Here is a 21,662-nt window from a genome sequence, read left to right on the forward strand (position 1 = left end):
ATGCGAGGTCCTCGTCAGCCAGGGTATCAAACTTGTAGTATTTAGCAAAAGTGTTTGACCCCGACCAAGTCGCCGCTCGGCAAAGCTGTAATGCCGAGACGCCTCGGGCAGCCGCCCAAGAAGAGCCCACCTTCCTAGTGGAATGGGCTTTAACCGAATTTGGTAACGGCAATCCAGCCGTAGAATGAGCCTGCTGAATCGTGTTACAGATCCAGCGAGCAATAGTCTGCTTCGAAGCAGGAGCGCCAACCTTGTTGGCCGCATACAGGACAAACAGGGCCTCTGTTTTTCTCACGCTAGCTGTCCTAGCTACATAAATCTTCAAGGCCCTGACTACATCCAAGGACTTGGAGTCCTCCAAGTCACTCGAAGCCACAGGCAGCACGATAGGTTGGTTCATATGAAATGAAAACACCCCCTTAGGCAGAAATTGAGGATGAGTCCTCAATTCTGCTCTATCCACATGAAAAATCAAGTAGGGGCTCTTGTGAGACAAGGCCGCCAATTCTGACACTCGCCTTGCAGATGCCAAGGCCAATAACATGACCACCTTCCAGGTGAGAAATTTTAATTCAACCGTTTGAAGGGGTTCGAACCAGTGAGATTTAAGGAACTGTAACTCCACGTTAAGGTCCCAAGGTGCCACTGGGGGCACAAAAGGAGGCTGGATGTGCAGCACTCCCTTTACAAAAGTCTGGACTTCCGGGAGAGAAGCCAATTCCTTCTGAAAGAATATAGATAGGCTCCATTAAAGTACAGATTTCGGCCCTAACTTCAGGCCCATATTCACTCCTGTCTGTAGGAAGTGGAGAAAACGGCCTAGATGAAAATCTTCCATAGGAGCATGCTTGGTTTCACACCAAGAGACATACTTCCTCCAGATACGGTGATAATGTTTCGCCGTCACCTCCTTCCTAGCCTTTATCAGAGTAGGTATGACCTCCTACGGAATACCTTTCCCCGCTAGGATTCGGCGTTCAACCGCCATGCCGTCAAACGCAACCGCGGTAAGTCTTGGAACACGCAGGGCCCCTGCTGCAACAGGTCCTCCCTGAGAGGAAGGGGCCAAGGATCTTCTGTGAGCATTTCCAGAAGATCTGAGTACCAGGCCCTTCGAGGCCAGTCTGGAACAATGAGTATCGTCTGTACTCTTTTTAGTCTTACGATCCTCAAAATTTTTGCAATGAGAGGTAGAGGAGGAAACACATAGACCGACTGAAACACCCATGGTGTCACCAGTGCGTCCACTGCTACTGCCTGAGGGTCCCGGAACCTGGCACAGTACCTCCAAAGCTTTTTGTTGAGGCGTGACGGCATCATGTCTATTTGAGGAATTCCCCAGAGACCCGTTACCTCTGCAAAGACTTCTTGATGAAGTCCCCACTCTCCTGGATGGAGATCGTGTCTGCTGAGGAAGTCCGCTTCCCAGTTGTCCACACCCGGAATGAAGACAGCTGACAGAGCGCTTACGTGATTTTCTGCCCAGCGAAGAATCCTGGTGGCCTCCGCCATCGCGACTCTGCTCCTTGTCCCGCCTTGGCGGTTTACATGAGCCACGGCTGTGACATTGTCTGATTGAATCAGAACCGGGAGGTTGCGAAGAAGATTCTCCGCTTATCGAAGGCCGTTGTATATGGCCCTTAATTCCAGTACGTTGATGTGCAGACAAGCTTCCAGGCTTGACCACAGTCCCTGAAAATTTCTTCCTTGAGTGACTGCTCCCCATCCTCGGAGGCTCGCGTCCGTGGTCACCAGAACCCAGTCCTGAATGCCGAACCTGCGACCCTCTAGAAGGTGAGCACTGTGTAGCCACCATAGGAGAGATACTCTGGCCCTGGGGGACAGTAATATCTTCTGATGTATTTGTAGATGGGACCCGGACCACTTGTCCAGCAGGTCCCACTGAAAAGTCCTTGCATGAAACCTGCCGAAGGGGATGGCCTCGTAGGCTGCCACCATTTTTCACAGAACTCGAGTGCATTGATGAACTGACACTCTTTTTGGCTTTAACAAGTCTCTGACCATGTTCTGGAGATCCTGGGCTTTTTCAGACGGGAGAAAAACCTTCTTTTGTTCCATGTCCAGAATCATGCCTAGGAACAATAGTCGAGTCGTTGGGACCAATTGAGACTTTGGCAGATTGAGAATCCAACCGTGCTGTTGGAGCACTTGCAGGGAGAGCGCCACGTTCTTCAGCAATTGATCTTTTGATCTCGCCTTTATAAGGAGATCGTCCAAGTATGGGATAATTGTGACTCCTTGTTTTCAGAGAAGCACCATCATTTCCGCCATCACCTTGGTGAAAATCCTCGGGGCCGTGGAAAGACCAAACGGCAACGTCTGAAACTGGTAATGACAGTCCTGTACAGCGAATCTCAGGTACTCCTGATGAGAGGGGTATATGGGGACATGAAGGTAAGCATCCTTTATGTCTAGCGACACCATAAAATCCACCCCTTCTAGGCTGGATATTACAGCTCGGAGCGATTCCATCTTGAATTTGAACCTTTTCAAGTACAGGTTCAGGGATTTTAGATTTAAAATGGGTCTTACCGAACCATCCGGCTTCGGAACCACAAACAGGGTCGAATAATACCCTTTTCCCTGTTGGGCCAGGGGGACCCTGACAATCACTTGCTGCTGGCACAGCGTTTGAATGGCAGCTAACACTACTTCCCTCTCTGGGTGAGAAGCTGGTAAGACCGACTTGAAAAACCGGCGAGGGGGCACCTCTTCGAATTCCAGCCTGTAGCCTTGGGAAACAATTTCCATCGCCCAAGGATCCACGTCTGACCGAACCCAGACCTGGCTGAACAATCGAAGGCCACCGGTGCGGACTCCCTTAGGGAAGCCCCAGCGTCATGCGGTGGATTTTGCAGAAGCCGGGGAGGACTTCTGCTCCTGGGAACTAGCCGAAGCAGGTGCTCTCTTTCCTCTACCCTTAACTCTGGCAAGGAAGGAGGAGCCCCGACCTCTTCTGGGCTTATGCGACCGAAAGGACTGCATCTGATACTGTGGAGTTTTCTGTTGCTGTTGGGGAACAAAAGGTAAAAAGGTAGATTTACCCGCGGTAGCTGTGGAAACCAGGTCCGCGAGCCCCTCCCCAAACAACACATCCCCCTTATAGGGTAAAACCTCCATATGCTTTTTTGAGTCCGCATCACCCGTCCATTGGCGGGTCCATAAGGATCGTCTCGCTGAAATAGCCATGGCATTGGCTCTGGAACCCAGCAATCCAATGTCCCTTTGAGCGTATCTCATATATAAGACTGCGTCCTTAATACGGGCTAAAGTTAACAAAATAGTATCCTTATCTAGGGTATCAAGGTCAGCTGACAGGGTATCTGTCCAAGCTGCCACAGCGCTACATACCCATGCCGACGCAATTGCCGGTCTGAGCAAGGTACCAGTATGTGTATAAATAGACTTTAATGTAGTCTCCTGCCTGCGGTCCGCAGGATCCTTGAGGGCCGCCGTGTCAGGAGACGGCAGCGCGACCTTATTGGACAGGCGTGTTAAAGCCTTGTCCACGCTAGGAGAAGATTCCCAACGTACCCTGTCCTGTGTAGGGAAAGGGTATGCCATAAGAATCCTTTTGGGAATCTGCAGTTTATCTGGAGTTTCCCAAGCTTTTTCAAACAACTCGTTGAGTTCATGAGAAAATTTACTACCTGCTTCTTCCCCTTAAACATGTGGAACAGAGGGTTCATCAGTGATATGTAAAACATCCTTTATTGCAATAATCATACACTGAATACTTTTTGCCACCCTAGGGTGCAATCTAGCTTCCTCATAGTCGACACTGGAGTCAGAGTCCGTGTCGGTATCCGTGTCTACAATTTGTGACAAGGGACGCTTCTGAGACCCCGAAGGGCCCTGTGAGTCGGTCCAATCCGTGGATTGACCCCCTGTTGTCTCCCTGGACTCTGCTTTGTCCAGTCTCTTATGTAAGGATGCTACACTTGCATTTAATATATGCCACATATCCATCCATTCCTGAGTCGGCACCACCGACGGGGACTCACCACCCATCTGCTCCACCCCCTCCTTGGACAGGCCTTCCGCTTCAAACATGCCGACACGCACGTACCGACACCCCACACACACCGGAATATAACTGTAAGGGGACAATTCCCCAACCAGGCCCTTTGGAGAGACAGAGAGAGTATGCCAGCACACACCCAGCGCCAAACTGACACTGGAATAAACCCAGCTAGCGCTTTATATATACAATAACACTGATTTTCCCACTCACTACGCCTGTAATGTGCCCCCCTCCTCTTTTTCAGCCCTCTGATCTCGTTCAGCAGGGGAGAGACCGGGGAGCCAGCGTTCTCTGCAGCTTCTGTGGAGAAAATGGCGCTGGTTAGTGCTGAGGGAACAAGCTCCGCCCCCTCCAGCGGCGGGCTTCGGTCCCGCTCTAATTAACAAACAATGTCGGGGGTTCCTTTATTTACTGCCTCCGCAGTCTAATAAACAGTATAATGCCAACCTTGAGGTTTATTGCTGCCCAAGGCGCCCCCCCTGCGCCCTGCACCCATCTGTGCCTGCACGGTGTGTGTTGTGTGGGAGCAATGGCGCGAGCGTTACCGCTGCCGCCTTGAAGTCTTCTTTTCGTCTCATACTCACCCGGCTTCTATCTTCCGGCTCTGCGAGGAGGACGGCGGCGCGGCTCCGGGACGAACTACAGGGTGAGAGCTGTGTTCCGACTCCCTCTGGAGCTAATGGTGTCCAGTAGCCTAAGAAGCAGAGCCTATCATTTAAGTAGGTCTGCTTCTCTCTCCTCGGTCCCACGATGCAGGGAGCCTGTTGCCAGCAGTGCTCCCTGAAAATAAAAAACCTAACAAAATTCTTTATCAGAGAAACTCAGGAGAGCTCCCTGTAATGCACCCAGTCTCCTCTGGGCACAAGATCTAACTGAGGTCTGGAGGAGGGGCATAGAGGGAGGAGCCAGTGCACACCCATACTAAAAGTTCTGTATAATGCCCATGTCTCCTGCGGAGCCCGTCTATACCCCATGGTCCTTACGGAGTCCCCAGCATCCTCTAGGACGTAAGAGAAACATCTTTTTATTGCAATAATCATATAATGAATACTTTTGGCCACCCTTGGGTGTAACCTCGCATCATCGTAGTCGACACTGGAGTCAGAATCCGTGTCGGTATCAGTGTCTGCTATTTGGGATAGAGAACGTTTTTGAGACCCTGAAGGGCCCTGTGACCTAGTCAAAGCCATGGATTGACTTCCTGCTTCTTCCCTGGACTCTGCTTTGTCCATCCTCTTATGTAATAAGGTCACATTTGCATTTAAAACATTCCACATGTCCAACCAATCAGGTGTCGGCGTTGCCGACGGAGACACCACAATCATCTGCTCCACCTCCTCCTTAAATGAGCCTTCCGCTTCAGACATGCCGACACACTTGTACCGACACCCCCACACACACAGGGATATATTTATATGGAGACAGTTCCCCAATAAGGCCCTTTGGAGAGACAGAGAGAGAATGCCAGCACACACCCAGCGCCAACTGACACTGGAAACAAATTCCCAGATAAATAGCGCTTTTATATAATTATCTGTATAATACACTCCCTGCGCCTTACAAGTGCCCCCCCCCCCCCCTCTTTTCTGCCCTGTGTCACCGTGTTCAGCAGCGGAGAGTACGGGGAGCCAGCTTCTCTGCAGTGCTCTGTGGAGAAAATGGCGCTGGTTAGTGCTATGGGACCAAGCTCTGCCCCCTCCAGCGGCGGGCTTCGGTCCCACTCAATTTTGTAATACTGGCGGGGGATTTTTATAACTACTGCCTCCGCAGCCTATATATAGTTATATGCCAGTCCTAGAGGTTTATATTGCTGCCCAGGACGCCCCCCCTGCGCCCTGCACCCATCAGTGCCTGCTACTGTGTGTTGTGTGTGGGAGCAATGGCGCGCAGCGGCTTACCTCAGGGAAGATCTGAAGTCTTCTGCCGCCTTTGAAGTCTACTTTTCTTCTTATACTCACCCGGCTTCTATCTTCCGGCTCTGTGAGGAGGACGGCGGCGCGGCTCTGGGACGAACGGCGAGGGGAGACCTGCGTTCCGACTCCCTCTGGAGCTAATGGTGTCCAGTAGCCTAAGAAGCAGAGCCTATCACTTAAGTAGGTCTGCTTCTCTCTCCTCAGTCCCACGATGCAGGGAGCCTGTTGCCAGCAGTGCTCCCTGAAAATAAAAAACCTAACAAAATTATTTTTTCAGAGAAACTCAGGAGAGCTCCCTGTAATGCACCCAGTCTCCTCTGGGCACAGGAACTAACTGAAGTCTGGAGGAGGGGCATAGAGGGAGGAGCCAGTGCACACCCATTCTAAAGTTCTTTATAGTGCCCATGTCTCCTGCGGAGCCCATCTATACCCCATGGTCCTTACGGAGTCCCCAGCATCCTCTAGGATGTAAGAGAAATAGGTCTGTGCATTATGGTATAGTTCAGTTATACACCCAGAATATGCACATGTGCACAGATGTTCATTATGCTCAAATCTGCCTATTTGTCCTAGAGCTTGTCACATGGGCCCTGAAACGTTGGTTATTTCATGACACCTCAATATATGATCGATTATTTGCAGGGGGCGCGTGTTGTGGCTGGGGGGCGGCTGTCTGCCGTAATGTGTAAAAAGGCACGCTGTCTGCCGTTATGTGTAACAAGGGCATGCTGTCTGCCGTTATGTGTGAAAAGGGGGATGCTGTCTGCCGTAATGTGTAAAAAGGGGGATGCTGTCTGCCGTAATGTGTAAAAAGGGGACGCTGTCTGCCGTTATGTGTAAAAAGGGGGACGCTGTCTGCCGTTATGTGTAAAAAGGGGGACGCTGTCTGCCGTTATGTGTAAAAAGGCACGCTGTCTGCCGTTATGTGTAAAAAGGCACGCTGTCTGCCGTTATGTGTAAAAAGGGGGACGCTGTCTGCCGTTATGTGTAACAAGGGCACGCTGACTGCCGTTATGTGTAACAAGGGCACGCTGACTGCCGTTATGTGTAACAAGGGCACGCTGACTGCCGCTATGTGTAAAAAGGGGGATGCTGTCTGCCGTAATGTGTAAAAAGGGGGATGCTGCCTGCCGTAATGTGTAAAAAGGGCATGCTGTCTGCCGTAATGTGTAAAAAGGGGAATGCTGTCTGCCGTTATGTGTAAAAATAAGATTTTACTCACCGGTAAATCTATTTCTCGTAGTCCGTAGTGGATGCTGGGACTCCGTAAGGACCATGGGGAATAGCGGCTCCGCAGGAGACTGGGCACAACTAAGAAAGCTTTAGGACTAACTGGTGTGCACTGGCTCCTCCCACTATGACCCTCCTCCAGACCTCAGTTAGGATACTGTGCCTGGAAGAGCTGACACAATAAGGAAGGATTTTGAATCCCGGGTAAGACTCATACCAGCCACACCAATCACACCGTATAACTCGTGATATTATACCCAGTTAACAGTATGAACATAACAGAGCCTCTCAACAGATGGCTCAACAATAACCCTTTAGGTAACAATAACTATATACAAGCATTGCAGACAGTCCGCACTTGGGACGGGCGCCCAGCATCCTCTACGGACTACGAGAAATAGATTTACCGGTGAGTAAAATCTTATTTTCTCTAACGTCCTAAGTGGATGCTGGGACTCCGTAAGGACCATGGGGATTATACCAAAGCTCCCAAACGGGCGGGAGAGTGCGGATGACTCTGCAGCACCGAATGAGAGAACTCAAGGTCCTCCTCAGCCAGGGTATCAAATCTGTAGAATTTTGCAAACGTGTTTGCCCCTGACCAAGTAGCAGTAGCAGCTCGGCAAAGTTGTAAAGCCGAGACCCCTCGGGCAGCCGCCCAAGAAGAGCCCACCTTCCTCGTGGAATGGGCTTTTACAGACTTATAGTTTGTTTTATATATATGTAACACCTTCACATAATTTTCTTTTACTCCTCACATTATTCACACATGCAGCAACAGCTGCTCCTACCTCTTTAACCTTATATTTTTATCACTCCTGCGATGCCCTGGGGTTGTCTGGCTGGGTGGCTCTGGGGTGTCCTGCCCCCCGGACCTGAACCCCTATAGTTAGTGTTAGGGACTTATCCAATGAGAGGCTACCTTGATGCGGTGGGTAAGCTCATAGCCCTGGCCAGGAATATGCTAAGTGCCTCTGGTTACTACAGGTTGAGCTAGTGTGAGATAGTACACCTGCTACCTTTTCCCTCTGTACACTTTACTAAGTCTCAAGCAGAGTAGCACCTCACTACCTAATTAAGGTGTGCAAATTAGGGCCCTTTTCCCTCTGTAACTGATGTATTCATACATTTTTGAAGGTAGGAGACACCTTCACCCTAATTTAGCACCCTGCCCCACCCACCCCTCTGATTTTAAATAGTCCAACACTCTAGCCTTTACATTTGGAATGAGCACACTGAGGTAAGACTCCTACATTTTGTTTAATATGGTAGTCCATAATGGGGGGAATTCTCTGGGGTGCGGGGCTCCCTGTGCCTGCCGTGGCTGGGTGTCCCTGGGGCATCGCAATTTAACACTATTTCATCACTCCATGGCCCTTATAGTTTGTTTTATATATATGTAACACCTTCACATAATTTTCTTTTACTCCTCACATTATTCACACATGCAGCAACAGCTGCTCCTACCTCTTTAACCTTATATTTTTATCACTCCTGCGATGCCCTGGGGTTGTCTGGCTGGGTGGCTCTGGGGTGTCCTGCCCCCCGGACCTGAACCCCTATAGTTAGTGTTAGGGACTTACCCAATGAGAGGCTACCTTGATGCGGTGGGTAAGCTCATAGCCCTGGCCAGGAATATGCTAAGTGCCTCTGGTTACTACAGGTTGAGCTAGTGTGAGATAGTGCACCTGCTACCTTTCCCTCTGTACACTTTTACAGATTTAGGCTGCGGCAGGCCAGCCGCAGAATGCGCAAGCTGAATTGTGCTACAAATCCAGCGAGCAATAGTCTGCTTCGAAGCAGGAGCACCCAGTTTGTTGGGTGCATACAGGATAAATAGCGAGTCAGTCTTCCTGACTCCAGCCGTCCTGGAAATATAAATTTTCAAGGCCCTGACTACGTCCAGTAACTTGGAGTCCTCCAAGTCCCTAGTAGCCGCAGGCACAACAATAGGTTGGTTCAAGTGAAAAGCTGATACCTTAGGGAGAAACTGGGGACGAGTCCTCAATTCTGCCCTATCCATATGGAAAATCAGATAAGGGCTTTTACATGACAAAGCCGCCAATTCTGATACACGCCTGGCCGAAGCCAAGGCCAACAACATGACCACTTTCCACGTGAGATACTTCAAATCCACGGTCTTAAGTGGCTCAAACCAATGTGACTTTAGGAAATCCAACACCACGTTGAGATCCCAAGGTGCCACTGGAGGCACAAAAGGGGGCTGAATATGCAGCACTCCCTTAACAAAAGTTTGAACTTCAGGTAGTGAAGCCAGTTCTTTCTGGAAGAAAATCGAAAGAGCTGAAATCTGGACTTTAATGGAACCCAATTTTAGGCCCATAGTCACTCCTGACTGTAGAAAGTGCAGAAAACGACCCAGCTGAAATTCTTCCGTTGGGGCCTTCCTGGCCTCACACCACGCAACATATTTTCGCCATATGCGGTGATAATGGTTTGCGGTTACTTCTTTCCTAGCTTTAATCAGCGTAGGAATGACTTCCTCCGGAATGCCCTTTTCCTTCAGGATCCGGTGTTCAACCGCCATGCCGTCAAACGCAGCCGCGGTAAGTCTTGGAACAGACAGGGCCCCTGCTGCAGCAGGTCCTGTCTGAGCGGCAGAGGCCATGGGTCCTCTGACATCATTTCTTGAAGTTCCGGGTACCAAGCTCTTCTTGGCCAATCCGGAACAATGAGTATAGTTCTTACTCCTCTTCTCCTTATTATCCTCAGTACCTTTGGTATGAGAGAAAGAGGAGGGAACACATAAACCGACCGGTACACCCACGGTGTCACTAGAGCGTCCACAGCTATCGCCTGCGGGTCTCTTGACCTGGCGCAATACTTTTCTAGCTTTTTGTTTAGGCGGGACGCCATCATGTCCACCTGTGGCCTTTCCCAACGGTTTACAATCATTTGGAAGACTTCTGGATGAAGTCCCCACTCTCCCGGGTGGAGGTCGTGCCTGCTGAGGAAGTCTGCTTCCCAGTTGTCCACTCCCGGAATGAACACTGCTGACAGTGCTAACACGTGATTTTCCGCCCATCGGAGAATCCTTGTGGCTTCTGCCATCGCCGTCCTGCTTCTCGTGCCGCCCTGTCGGTTTACATGGGCGACCGCCGTGATGTTGTCTGACTGGATCAGTACCGGCTGGTTTTGAAGCAGGGGTTTTGCCTGACTTAGGGCATTGTAAATGGCCCTTAGTTCCAGAACATTTATGTATAGGGAAGTCTCCTGACTTGACCATAGTCCTTGGAAGTTTCTTCCCTGTGTGACTGCCCCCCAGCTTCGAAGGCTGGCATCCGTGGTCACCAGGACCCAGTCCTGTATGCCGAATCTGCGGCCCTCTCTGAGATGAGCACTCTGCAGCCACCACAGCAGAGACACCCTGGTCCGTGGAGACAGGGTTATCAGCCGATGCATTTGAAGATGCGATCCGGACCATTTGTCCAACAGGTCCCACTGAAAGGTTCTGGCATGGAACCTGCCGAATGGAATTGCTTCGTAGGAAGCTATCATCTTTCCCAGGACTCGCGTGCAGTGACGCACCGACACCTGTTTTGGTTTCAGGAGGCCTCTGACTAGAGATGACAGCTCCTTGGCTTTTTCCTCTGGGAGAAACACTTTTTTCTGGACTGTGTCCAGAATCATCCCCAGGAACAGTAGACGTGTCGCAGGAACCAGCTGTGACTTGGAATGTTTAGAATCCAGCCGTGCTGTTGTAGCACTTCCCGAGATAGTGCTACCCCGACCAACAACTGCTCTCTGGACCTCGCCTTTATCAGGAGATCGTCCAAGTATGGGATAATTAAAACTCCCTTTTTTCGAAGGAGTATCATCATTTCGGCCATTACCTTGGTAAATACCCTCGGTGCCGTGGACAGGCCGAACGGCAACGTCTGGAATTGGTAATGACAATCCTGTACCACAAATCTGAGGTACTCCTGGTGAGGATGGTAAATGGGGACATGCAGGTAAGCATCCTTGATGTCCAGTGATACCATGTAATCCCCCTCTTCCAGGCTTGCAATAACCGCCCTGAGCGATTCCATCTTGAACTTGAATTTTTTTATATATGTGTTCAAGGATTTCAAATTTAAAATGGGTCTCACCGAACCGTCCGGTTTCGGTACCACAAACATTGTGGAATAGTAACCCCGTCCTTGTTGAAGTAGGGGCACCTTGACTATCACCTGCTGGGAATACAGCTTGTGAATTGCCTCTATCACAGCCTCCCTGCCTGAGGGAGTTGTTGGCAAGGCAGATTTGAGGAAACGGCGGGGGGGGGGGGAAACGTCTCGAATTCCAGCCTGTACCCCTGAGATACCACTTGAAGGATCCAGGGATCTACTTGTGAGCGAGCCCACTGATTGCTGAAGTTTTTGAGACGGGCCCCCACCGTACCTGGCTCCGCCTGTTGAGCCCCAGCGTCATGCGGCGGACTTAGACGAAGAAGCGGGGGAGGACTTTTGTTCCTGGGAACTGGCTGTATGCTGCAGCTTTTTTCCCCTACCTCTGCCTCTGGGCAGAAAGGACGCGCCTCTACCCCGCCTGCTCTTTTGGGGACGAAAGGACTGTACCTGATAATACGGTACTTTCTTTGGTTGTGAGGGGACATGTGGTAAAAATGCTGACTTCCCAGCCGTTGCTGTGGACACTAGGTCTGAAAGACCATCCCCGAACAACTCCTCACCCTTATAAGGCAAAACTTCCATGTGCCTTTTAGAATCTGCATCACCTGTCCACTGCCGAGTCCATAACCCTCTCCTGGCAGAAATGGACAGTGCACTTATTTTAGATGCCAGCCGGCAAATATCCCTCTGTGCATCTCACATGTATAAGACAGCGTCTTTAATATGCTCTACGTTCAGCAATATAGTGTCCCTGTCTAGGGTGTCAATGTTTTCTGACAGGGAATCTGACTATGCAGCAGCAGCACTGCACATCCATGCTGAAGCAATAGCTGGTCTCAGTATAATACCAGTGTGTATATATAGCCTTCAGGAGAGCCTCCTGCTTTCTATCAGCAGGCTCCTTCAGGGCGGCCGTATCCAGAGACGGTAGTGCCACCTTTTTTGATAAGCGTGTAAGCGCTTTATCAACCTTAGGGGGTGTTTCCCAACGTGACCTATCCTCTGGCGGGAAAGGGTACGCCATTAGTAACTTTTTAGAAATTACCAATTTTTTATCTGGGCAAGCCCACGCTACTTCACACACTTCATTTAATTCTTCAGAAGGGGGAAAAACTACTGGGAGTTTTTTCTCTCCAAACATAATACCCTTTTTTGTGGTACCTGGGGTCACATCAGAAATGTGTAAAACATTTTTCATTGCCTCAATCATGTAACGAGTGGCCCTACTGGACATAACATTAGTCTCTTCGTCGTCGACACTGGTATCAGTATCCGTGTCGACATCTGTGTCTGCCATCTGAGGTAGCGGGCGTTTTAGAGCCCCTGATGGCCATTGAGACGTCTGGGCAGGCACGAGCTGAGAAGCCGGCTGTCCCGCATTTGGCATGTCATCAAATTTTTTATGTAAGGAGTCGACACTTTCACGTAATTCCTTCCACAAGTCCATCCACTCAGGTGTCTGCCCCGCAGGGGGTGCCAACACATTTACAGGCATTTGCTCCGCCTCCACATAAGTCTCCTCATCAAACATGTCGACACAGCCGTACCGACACACCGCACACACACAGGGAATGCTCTGACAGGAGACAGGACCCCACAAAGCCCTTTGGGGAGACAGAGAGAGAGTATGCCAGCACACACCAGAGCGCAATATAATACAGGGATTAACTAAATTATATCCCTTTATAGCTGCTATATGTATATTGCGCCTAAATTTAGTGCCCCCCCCTCTCTTTTTTACCCTTTCTGTAGTGTAGACTGCAGGGGAGAGCCAGGGAGCTTCCTTCCAGCGGAGCTGTGAGGGAGAAATGGCGCCAGTGTGCTGAGGGAGATAGCTCCGCCCCTTTTTCGGCGGACTTTCTCCCGCTTTTTAATGAATTCTGGCAGGGGTATTTATCACATATATAGCCTCTGGGGCTATATATTGTGATATATTTGCCAGCCAAGGTGTTTTTATTGCTGCTCAGGGCGCCCCCCCCCCCCCAGCGCCCTGCACCCTCAGTGACCGGAGTGTGAAGTGTGTATGAGGAGCAATAGCGCACAGCTGCAGTGCTGTGCGCTACCTTGGTGAAGACTGATGTCTTCTGCCGCCGATTTTCCGGACTCTTCTTGCTTCTGGCTCTGTAAGGGGGCCGGCGGCGCGGCTCCGGGACCGAACATCAATGGCCGGTTCCATGCGGTCGATCCCTCTGGAGCTAATGGTGTCCAGTAGCCTAAGAAGCCCAAGCTACCACCAGTTAGGTAGGTTCGCTTCTTCTCCCCTTAGTCCCTCGCTGCAGTGAGTCTGTTGCCAGCAGATCTCACTGTAAAATAAAAAACCTAAAATATACTTTCTCTCTAGGAGCTCAGGAGAGCCCCTAGTGTGCATTCAGCTCAGCCGGGCACAAGATTCTAACTGAGGTCTGGAGGAGGGTCATAGTGGGAGGAGCCAGTGCACACCAGTTAGTCCTAAAGCTTTCTTAGTTGTGCCCAGTCTCCTGCGGAGCCGCTATTCCCCATGGTCCTTACGGAGTCCCAGCATCCACTTAGGACGTTAGAGAAAAGGGGGTTCGCTGTCTGCCGTAATGTGTAAAAAGGGGAATCTGTCCGCCGTAAGGTGTAAAAGGGTCTCTACCTGGTGTAGTGGTGCTACTGTGCGGCGTAATTTGAATAATGGAGACTACAGTGCACCGTTTTATGAATTGGTATTATTTTGTGGCCACACCCCTTCCCCGTGAAGCATAGGCGTGCGCACGGGGGGTGCCTGGTGCGCACAGGCACCCCCTAATGTCCGGCACCCCCTGCACGTCTGGCGCCTATGATCCATTGTGCTGCCGATTTGAAGATGTGGCGCCGCCAGCGGCTCTGCAGTCGCACATCTGAGCAGAGCCGCCTGCGGTAGCACCGGAGCGGGTGCACTGCGGGCTGCGGCGCGGGCACTGTGACTGTTGGTGGGGCACTGTAGTCAGCGTATGTATGACAGCCCCTAAGAAATATGGCGGCCGCTCCGGGAGGACGGCTGCTGCGCATGCCCGGCTGCAGCAGCTCCTCCTCCCATGGTCCTTTGCGGAGTCAGTGAGACTCCGGGCACTGCGCCACCACTGAGCCTGGAGCCTGCTACCCTCCACCACAAAATGCAGGGGCGGACCAGCGCATGATGACGGCTATTTTTGATAAAAGTAAGGCAGCTTACATGTATTCAAAAGTGTCTGTGTGTGTGTGTGTGTGTGTGTGTGTGTGTGTGTGTGTGTGTGTGTGTGTATATATATATATATATATATATATATATATATATATATACTCAGTATGTATATATGTTTAAGTATATATATATATATATATATATATATATATATATATATATATGTTTGTGTATAGATGCTAAGTGGATGGTGGCACTTACAGGACTTTAAAGCATGCTGCGTTCCTCTGCTGAGTTGTCAACATTTCAATTTATTCTATACATTTTCGTCAGGAAAATAATTTTCATTAAGTCCTGACGAAAATGTATTGAATAAATTGAAACGTTGACAACTTATACTTTAAAGTCCTGCAAGTGCCGCCATCCACTTAGCATCTATTGTTTCTACCAGAGGGCAGCAAGGCCAGTTGTGAATAGGGAGGCCAATCCCGAGATTGGGAGTGGGATCTGCGGGATCCCGGCCCAAAAACACCAGGGTTTGAATCCTGGGATTGGCGCTTCCAATCACGGGATTATACTGCGTATGCGCAGTTCCCTGCTCCACTTCCCCCGGCAGCTTCTCTTCCGAGTGTGTGTAACCCTTTTTTTTAAATATATATGTGTATACTAGCCCATTAGGCGGTGCTAGACACGCCCAGTAGGCCTTGCTAGGCACGCCCAGTAGGCGGTGCTAGGCACGCCACTCCAGTCGTGCACCCCCTAATAAAATGTGCTGCGCACGCCTATGCCGTGAAGCCACGCCCCTATGTATTTTTGCGCGCGCCTACGGCGCGCATTGCCTCTATTTTGCATGCAGGGGTGGGGCTCCGATGCTGTTTCTTGCACACGGTGCTAAAATGTCTAGTTACGGCACTGTTGCTAGGTATCCAATTCTCTGGCCCTGAGTAGGTCCCCCTCACCAGATCCTCTCCAGGGGTGAGGGGGTGGACTTGAATGGGATGAGGGGGGGGCCCAAAACATTTTGTCGCACCTGGGCCCACCGCTCGCTAGTTCCGCCACTGCAGTGCAAAACACACCCAATGGGTAATGCAGTCAGAAGCACAATGGTAGTGGACAGGGGGTAGTGTTAGTATCATAAAATAAGTATAAGGGATGCAGTGAGGGGCATAATGAGGAGGCAAAGCAGTGCTGGGATGCATGGCACAGACTGGCACAATGCAGAGATCACACATACAGTACATAGTATTACATACTGCTGTGCAGACTGACCTGATGTCCCTACGCCGGCCAGCAGCACCAGGACTGACAGGAGCTGGAATGCCAGACCAGAGGACCACGACATGTCAGCCCGTCATCTCAGCTCTCACAGTGACACAATCATCTCTGCTGCTCCAGGCCCTTATCACAGTAATAAGAGGAAGGCAGGAACCCTAATGCGGTCAGCACTGACTGGGACTGAGAGGGAGTGGAATTGGGTGGGACTGGGAGGTAATCCCCACCCTGCTCTCACAGCTGTCCACGCCTTCATTTTCACGCTTCACAAGCCAGACTAGGCAAATGTCCCCAATTTCTAAGCATTCGGTCTACAGCGACGGCCATTTTGTCAGAGTCAGAGCTGCTGGAGAGTATACAAAAGGCTACAGCAAAATGGCTCCAGCAATGGAGACGGACATAGAGTACAATGGTGGGGACCGATAGATACGGTTGGTTCTATATCGGAGAGGCTGAAGGGACCTTGTGACGTATTGAGGGGAGGAGCTACGTCCTAGCATCTACCATGTATTCTAACGGTCCCCACCATTGTACTGTATGTCCGTCTCCATTGCTGGAGCCATTTTGCTATAGCTTTCTGTATACTCTCCAGCAGCTCTGTCTCTGACAAAATGGCCGTCGCTGTAGACCTAATGCTTAGAAATTGGGGACATTTGCCTAGTCTGGCTTGTGAAGCGTGAAAATGAAGGCGTGGACAGCTGTGAGAGCAGGGTGGGGATTACCTCCCAGTCCCACCCAATTCCACTCCCTCTCAGTCCCAGTGCTGACCGCATTAGGGTTCCTGCCTTCCTCTTATTACTGTGATAAGGGCCTGGAGCAGCAGAGATGATTGTGTCACTGTGAGAGCTGAGATAACGGGCTGACATGTCCTGGTCCTCTGGTCTGGCATTCCAGCTCCTGTCAGTCCTGGTGCTGCTGGCCGGCGTAGGGACATCAGGTCAGTCTGCACAGCAGTATGTAATACTATGTACTGTATGTATGATCTCTGCATTGTGCCAGTCTGTGCCATGCATCCCAGCACTGCTTTGCCTCCTCATTATGCCCCTCACTGCATCCCTTATACTTATTTTATGATACTAACACTACCCCCTGTCCACTACCATTGTGCTTCTGACTGCATTACCCATTGGGTGTGTTTTGCACTGCCATCCTAGTGCCCACTGCCACACAGTGCCCTTTCACGCACCTAGCTGTTGCTTTGCAATACCTTTGTCTCCGTAATGCTGCTTTACTTTCCATTCACTCAGGTCCTTGTAGGGTGTCCCGTTCTATGCTTCACACTGTTTACTGCACTCCATGCCCTAACGTTATAAAATTGGGGGAACGTAAGGTACATTAGTGTTATTCCTTCATTTACATTTTATGTTGTATTGGCATGTCTACTGTTTTGAGATGCCTTGGGGTAAAATGACTCCATGACCTCGATAAAACGCGTCGGAGCATCGAAAAAATGTGTAACTTCGTGATGTCATGCGTCCGGCCACTCGCTCAGATTTGCCGGGCAATATGTTGGTGCCAAGGAAGCGTTTTACAATATTTCTCCTAATTTGGTTCAAGATGGATGGGGGAGAAATGACTCCATGGTCTTGGTAAAACGCGTCGGTCTTTTGAAAAATGCGTAACTTTGTGATGTCACGTGCACAGGCACTCGCTTGGATTTGGCTGGCAATATGTTGGTGCCAGGGATGAGTGTTACAATATTTCTCCTAATTTGGTTCATGATGAATGGGGGAGAAATGTTGCCATGGTTTTGATAAAACGCGTTGGTGCAGTGGAAACTATGTACGTTTGTGATGTCACGTGGATTTGTCTGACAATTTGCTGATGGCAGGGGTGAGTGTTATGATATTTCTCCTAATTTGGTTCAATTAATTTTTATTGTATTGTAATGAACCGCAAGTGTAGGTTCCATAAATGTGTTAGTATTTGTTATTTAGTGATAATGTACAGTATTCTGAACGTCCCGCTAGTTGTCTTTGGGTCTCTAATAAGAATGTGCACATAAAACCTGTATATAACACAGAAGTAAGGTAGAACCAATGTAATAATTGGTGAGTATGTTAGGAAAATGTGTGACTGGTGTAGTTTGAATATTACAGGCAGTACTATACTTTGTGGAGGTTGTTGAAATTTCTCACATCTGTCTCTGTCCAAACATTCTCAAATATTGCAAAAATCACCTGCACAGAAGGGCAATCAAAACTATGTTACATGCATCTTTTTAGTTTCCTCATTGTGAATTCCATTTGTTCTAGTGAAAGGCGTTCATCCGGGACTTTGTTTACAATGTGTTTGGTCATCTTATTTGCAGATTTGAAATGATACTTTTGTTAACCTTTAACCAGAGACGGGAAACAATTTACGCTTATTTATTATTTTATTTATTACCAGTTATTTATGTAGCGCACACATATTCCGCAGCGCTGTACAGTGAATATTTGCCCATTCACACCAGTCCCTGCCCCAGTGGAGCTTACAATCTATATTCCCTATCACATGTACAAACAGACACATTCACACTAGGGTTCATTTTTGTTGGGAGCCAGTTAACCTACCAGTATATTTTTTGGATTGTGGGAGGAAACCGGAGTACCCAGAGGAAAGCCACAGTATATTTCCAAAAGTGCTGTATACCTCAATTGGATGTTGTGGGTTTTTTTTTTATCATAGATACTTTGAAGACTTCTATTAAACATTTCTTTTGGTTATATTTATCCTTTTAATGTTCAAAATATTTTTGAATGTTTCGTCGTTATTTCCCACTTTGCAGTGTTTGTGTTGTTTTTATGTCTGGTGTTGGCTTGTTGCCTTATAATCTGGGTATTTATATATACCGTATATACTCGAGTATAAATTGACCCGAATATAAGCTGAGGCACCTAATTTTACCACAAAAACCTGGGAAAACGTATTGACTCGAGTATAAGCCTAGGGTGGGAAATGCAGCTCTACCCGTACACAGACCTCATAGTGCCAGATGTGCCCCACAGTGCCAGATATGCCCTCATGCTGCCAGATATGCCCCACAGTGCCAGATATGCCCCACAGTGCCAGATGTGCAAGATATGCCCCACAGTGCCAGATATGCCCCACAGTGCCAGATGTGCCAGATATGCCCCACAGTGCCAGATATGCCCCACAGTGCCAGATGTGCCCCACAGTGCCAGGTGTGCCCCACAGTGCCAGGTGTGCCAGATATGCCCCACAGTGCCAGGTGTGCCAGATATGCCCCACAGTGCCATGTGTGCCAGATATGCCCCACAGTGCCAGGTGTGCCAGATATGCCCCACAGTGCCAGATACTTACCCTCCGTCGCTCCCGCGCTGTCTTCTGAAGGAGGGACACGGAAAGCGCAGCGCGCGGCTCTCCTGTGTCCCTCCTGCGTCTCCGGCGGCAGCGGCGTGTGTTAAAGGAAGTGCCGGTTCGTGGACTTCTTTTACCACACAGACGCCGCTCCTGCCGGAGATGCAGGAGGGACACAGGAGAGCCGCGTGCTGTGCTCTCCGTGTCCCTCCTAACGCTGACTCGAGTATAAGCCGAGGTGGCTTTTTCAGCACAAAAAAAAAGTGCTGAAAAAGTCGGCTTATACTCGAGTATATACGGTAATATAAAAATTTTTAGACAGGTCCAGAAATAATGCTGCAAAGTAAGAATACTTTAAAAAAAAGAAGTGTTAATAGTTTATTTTTCTCAATTAACAAAATGCAACGTGAATGAACTGAGGACAAATCTAAATCACATCAATATTTAGTGTGACCACGTTTTGCCGTCAAAACAGCATCAATTCTTCTAGGTACACTTGCACACAGTTTGTGAAGGAACTCGGCAGGGAGGTTATTCTAAACATCTTGGAGAACTAACCGCAGATCTTCTGTGGATGTAAGCTTGCTGAAATCCTTCTGTCTATTCATGTAATCCCAGGCAGACTCAGTGTTGCGATCGGGGCTCTGTGAGGGCCATGCCATCACTTCCAGGACTCCTTGTTCTTCTTTACGCTTGAGATAGTTCTTAATGACATTGGCTGTATGTTTGGGGTCATTGTCCTGCTGCGAAATACATTTGGAGCCAATCATACATCATGCAATACCATCAGGGAGGAGTCTAAGTACCTGCTTGTATTTCTCAGTATTAAGGACACCATTAATCCTGACCAAATCCCCATTTGCTGAAATGCAGCCCCAAACTTGCAAGGAACCTCCACCATGAATCCCTGTTGCCTGCAGACACTCATCATGTGACCAGCTGTCAGGAGACTCCGGCATCCTGACCCCTGAAATCCTTACAGTCGGCATGCCAACTAACAGGTTCTATTACCACTCGTGGGTGTCCACGGCACCCATAGAGTGGGAATAGAACCTGTGGTGAGCACAGCAACTGACTTCTTTGCGCTGGATAGCGACGTATTCTACGAAGAAAGCTATCGCAGCGTCGATCGCAAGAAGATTGACAGGAAGAAGGCGTTCGAGGGCGGCAACTCACCGTTTTCAGGGAGTGTCCAGGAAAACACAGGCGTGCCCGACCGTTTCCAGGGAGGGTTCCTGATGTCAGCTCCGTCCAGGATTATTGCAGCGGCTGAGTGAGTCCTGAGCTGTGCAGAGACCGCACAAAGTTTAGTTTGTGCAGCTCTCTGCACAAGCGTTAATAACTCTGCACAGCGATTAGCCCCTCCCCTGTAGGCGGCGACTACCTGATCGCTGCAGTGCAAAAAATAGCCTGCGTGCGATCAGGTCTGAATCACCCCCTAAGTTTCTTTGGTGGTCCACTGCGTCTACAGTCCTCGACGTTGCCTGTTCAAAAGAGCTTGAACAGCGCATCTTGAAACCCCAGTCTGCTTTGAAATCTTTGCCTGGGAGAGACCTTGCTGATACAGTATCACTGCCTTGTGTCTTGTTGCTGTTCTCAGTATTGCCATGGTGTATGACTTGTGACAAGAAACTGTCTTCCACAACCTCATCTTGGCAGCAAAGTTTGGCTGTTTCTCACCCAGTTTTAAGTTTCCTACACAGCTGTTTCTGTTCCAGTTAATGACAACATATATATGACAATGATGATCATTATCACTTGTTTGGTGTGATTGGTTAATCATATACCTGACTATGGGGATAATTCAGACTGTATCGCGGCACCCCGGCAGCCCAGTGAGGTGCTAATAGCATCTCGGGCTGCGATCGCCTCTGCCTGATTGACAGGCAGAGGCAGTCACGGGGCGGGAGGGGGTGTTTCAACAGCGTTAGAATGCTGTTGGCGGGGCACGGTCCGTACAACGCAAACGTGTCCGGACTGTTGGGGGTGCAGGGGGTGGCGGCGGCGGCTGCGTGATGTCACAAGCAGCCGCTGCGACCCGGGACGCGGGCGGGTAGCTCCCTGCGCAGGTAGGGAGATACTTGCCAGGTACAATAGCAGGCAGGCGGGGCGGGAGGGGGCGTGCCAACGCCGTTGGAATGCCATTGGCGGGGCATGGTCCGGAGAACGTAGGCGTGTCCGGACCGTTGTGAGGGCGGGCCGAGGCAGCTGCGTGACGTCACACGCATCCGATGCGACCTGGGACGCACAGAAAGCTACTCGCTAGGTGCAAAAGCATCGCCGGCGTGCGATTCTTTTGCACCCGTGCCGGGGGGTGCAGGGTCTGACATGCAGGGCGGACTAGCCCTGTGCTGGCCGCCCCCCCGCATGTCAGAGCAAGTGATCGTAGATGTGCTAAATTTAGCACATCTATGATCAGATCTGAATTACCCCCAATAATCCTACAAAATCCCTGACTTTGTGCAAGTGTACCTAGAAGAATTGATGCTGTTTTGAAGGCAAAGGGTGGTCACACCAAATATTGATTTGAGTTAGATGTCTCTTTTGTTCATTCACTTTGCATTTTGTTAATTGAAAAAAATAAACTATTAACACTTCTATTTTTGAAAGCATTCTAACTTTGCAGCATTTTGTGTGTGTGTGTG

The 21,662-nt window shown here is 49.7% G+C and overlaps 2 protein-coding genes across 4 annotated transcripts in view; one reads left to right on the plus strand and one right to left on the minus strand.

Annotated features, from left to right (window-relative positions):
* The window catches only part of LOC135050208 (interferon alpha/beta receptor 1-like), a 224,946-nt gene extending 209,019 nt beyond the window's left edge, over window positions 1-15,927 (minus strand). The window contains exon 1 of one of the 2 annotated variants that reach the window (XM_063956463.1): window positions 15,712-15,927. In XM_063956463.1, coding sequence (XP_063812533.1) covers window positions 15,712-15,784 — 73 coding nt within the window. In that variant the 5' untranslated portion in view covers window positions 15,785-15,927. The remainder of the gene's footprint in view (window positions 1-15,711) is intronic. The other variant, XM_063956464.1, reaches the window with a different exon arrangement.
* Window positions 15,928-16,411: 484 nt separating this feature from the next.
* IFNAR1 (interferon alpha and beta receptor subunit 1) overlaps window positions 16,412-21,662 on the plus strand; it is a 116,088-nt gene continuing 110,837 nt past the window's right edge. For both annotated transcript variants that reach the window (XR_010241572.1, XM_063956466.1), the window contains exon 1: window positions 16,412-16,651. Coding sequence is in view for 1 of the 2 variants with exons in the window: in XM_063956466.1 (XP_063812536.1) it covers window positions 16,579-16,651 (73 nt within the window). In the remaining variant the exon portion in view is untranslated. The remainder of the gene's footprint in view (window positions 16,652-21,662) is intronic.

Source organism: Pseudophryne corroboree, chromosome 2, assembly GCF_028390025.1.
Source record: "Pseudophryne corroboree isolate aPseCor3 chromosome 2, aPseCor3.hap2, whole genome shotgun sequence".
Classification (NCBI taxonomy): domain Eukaryota; kingdom Metazoa; phylum Chordata; class Amphibia; order Anura; family Myobatrachidae; genus Pseudophryne; species Pseudophryne corroboree.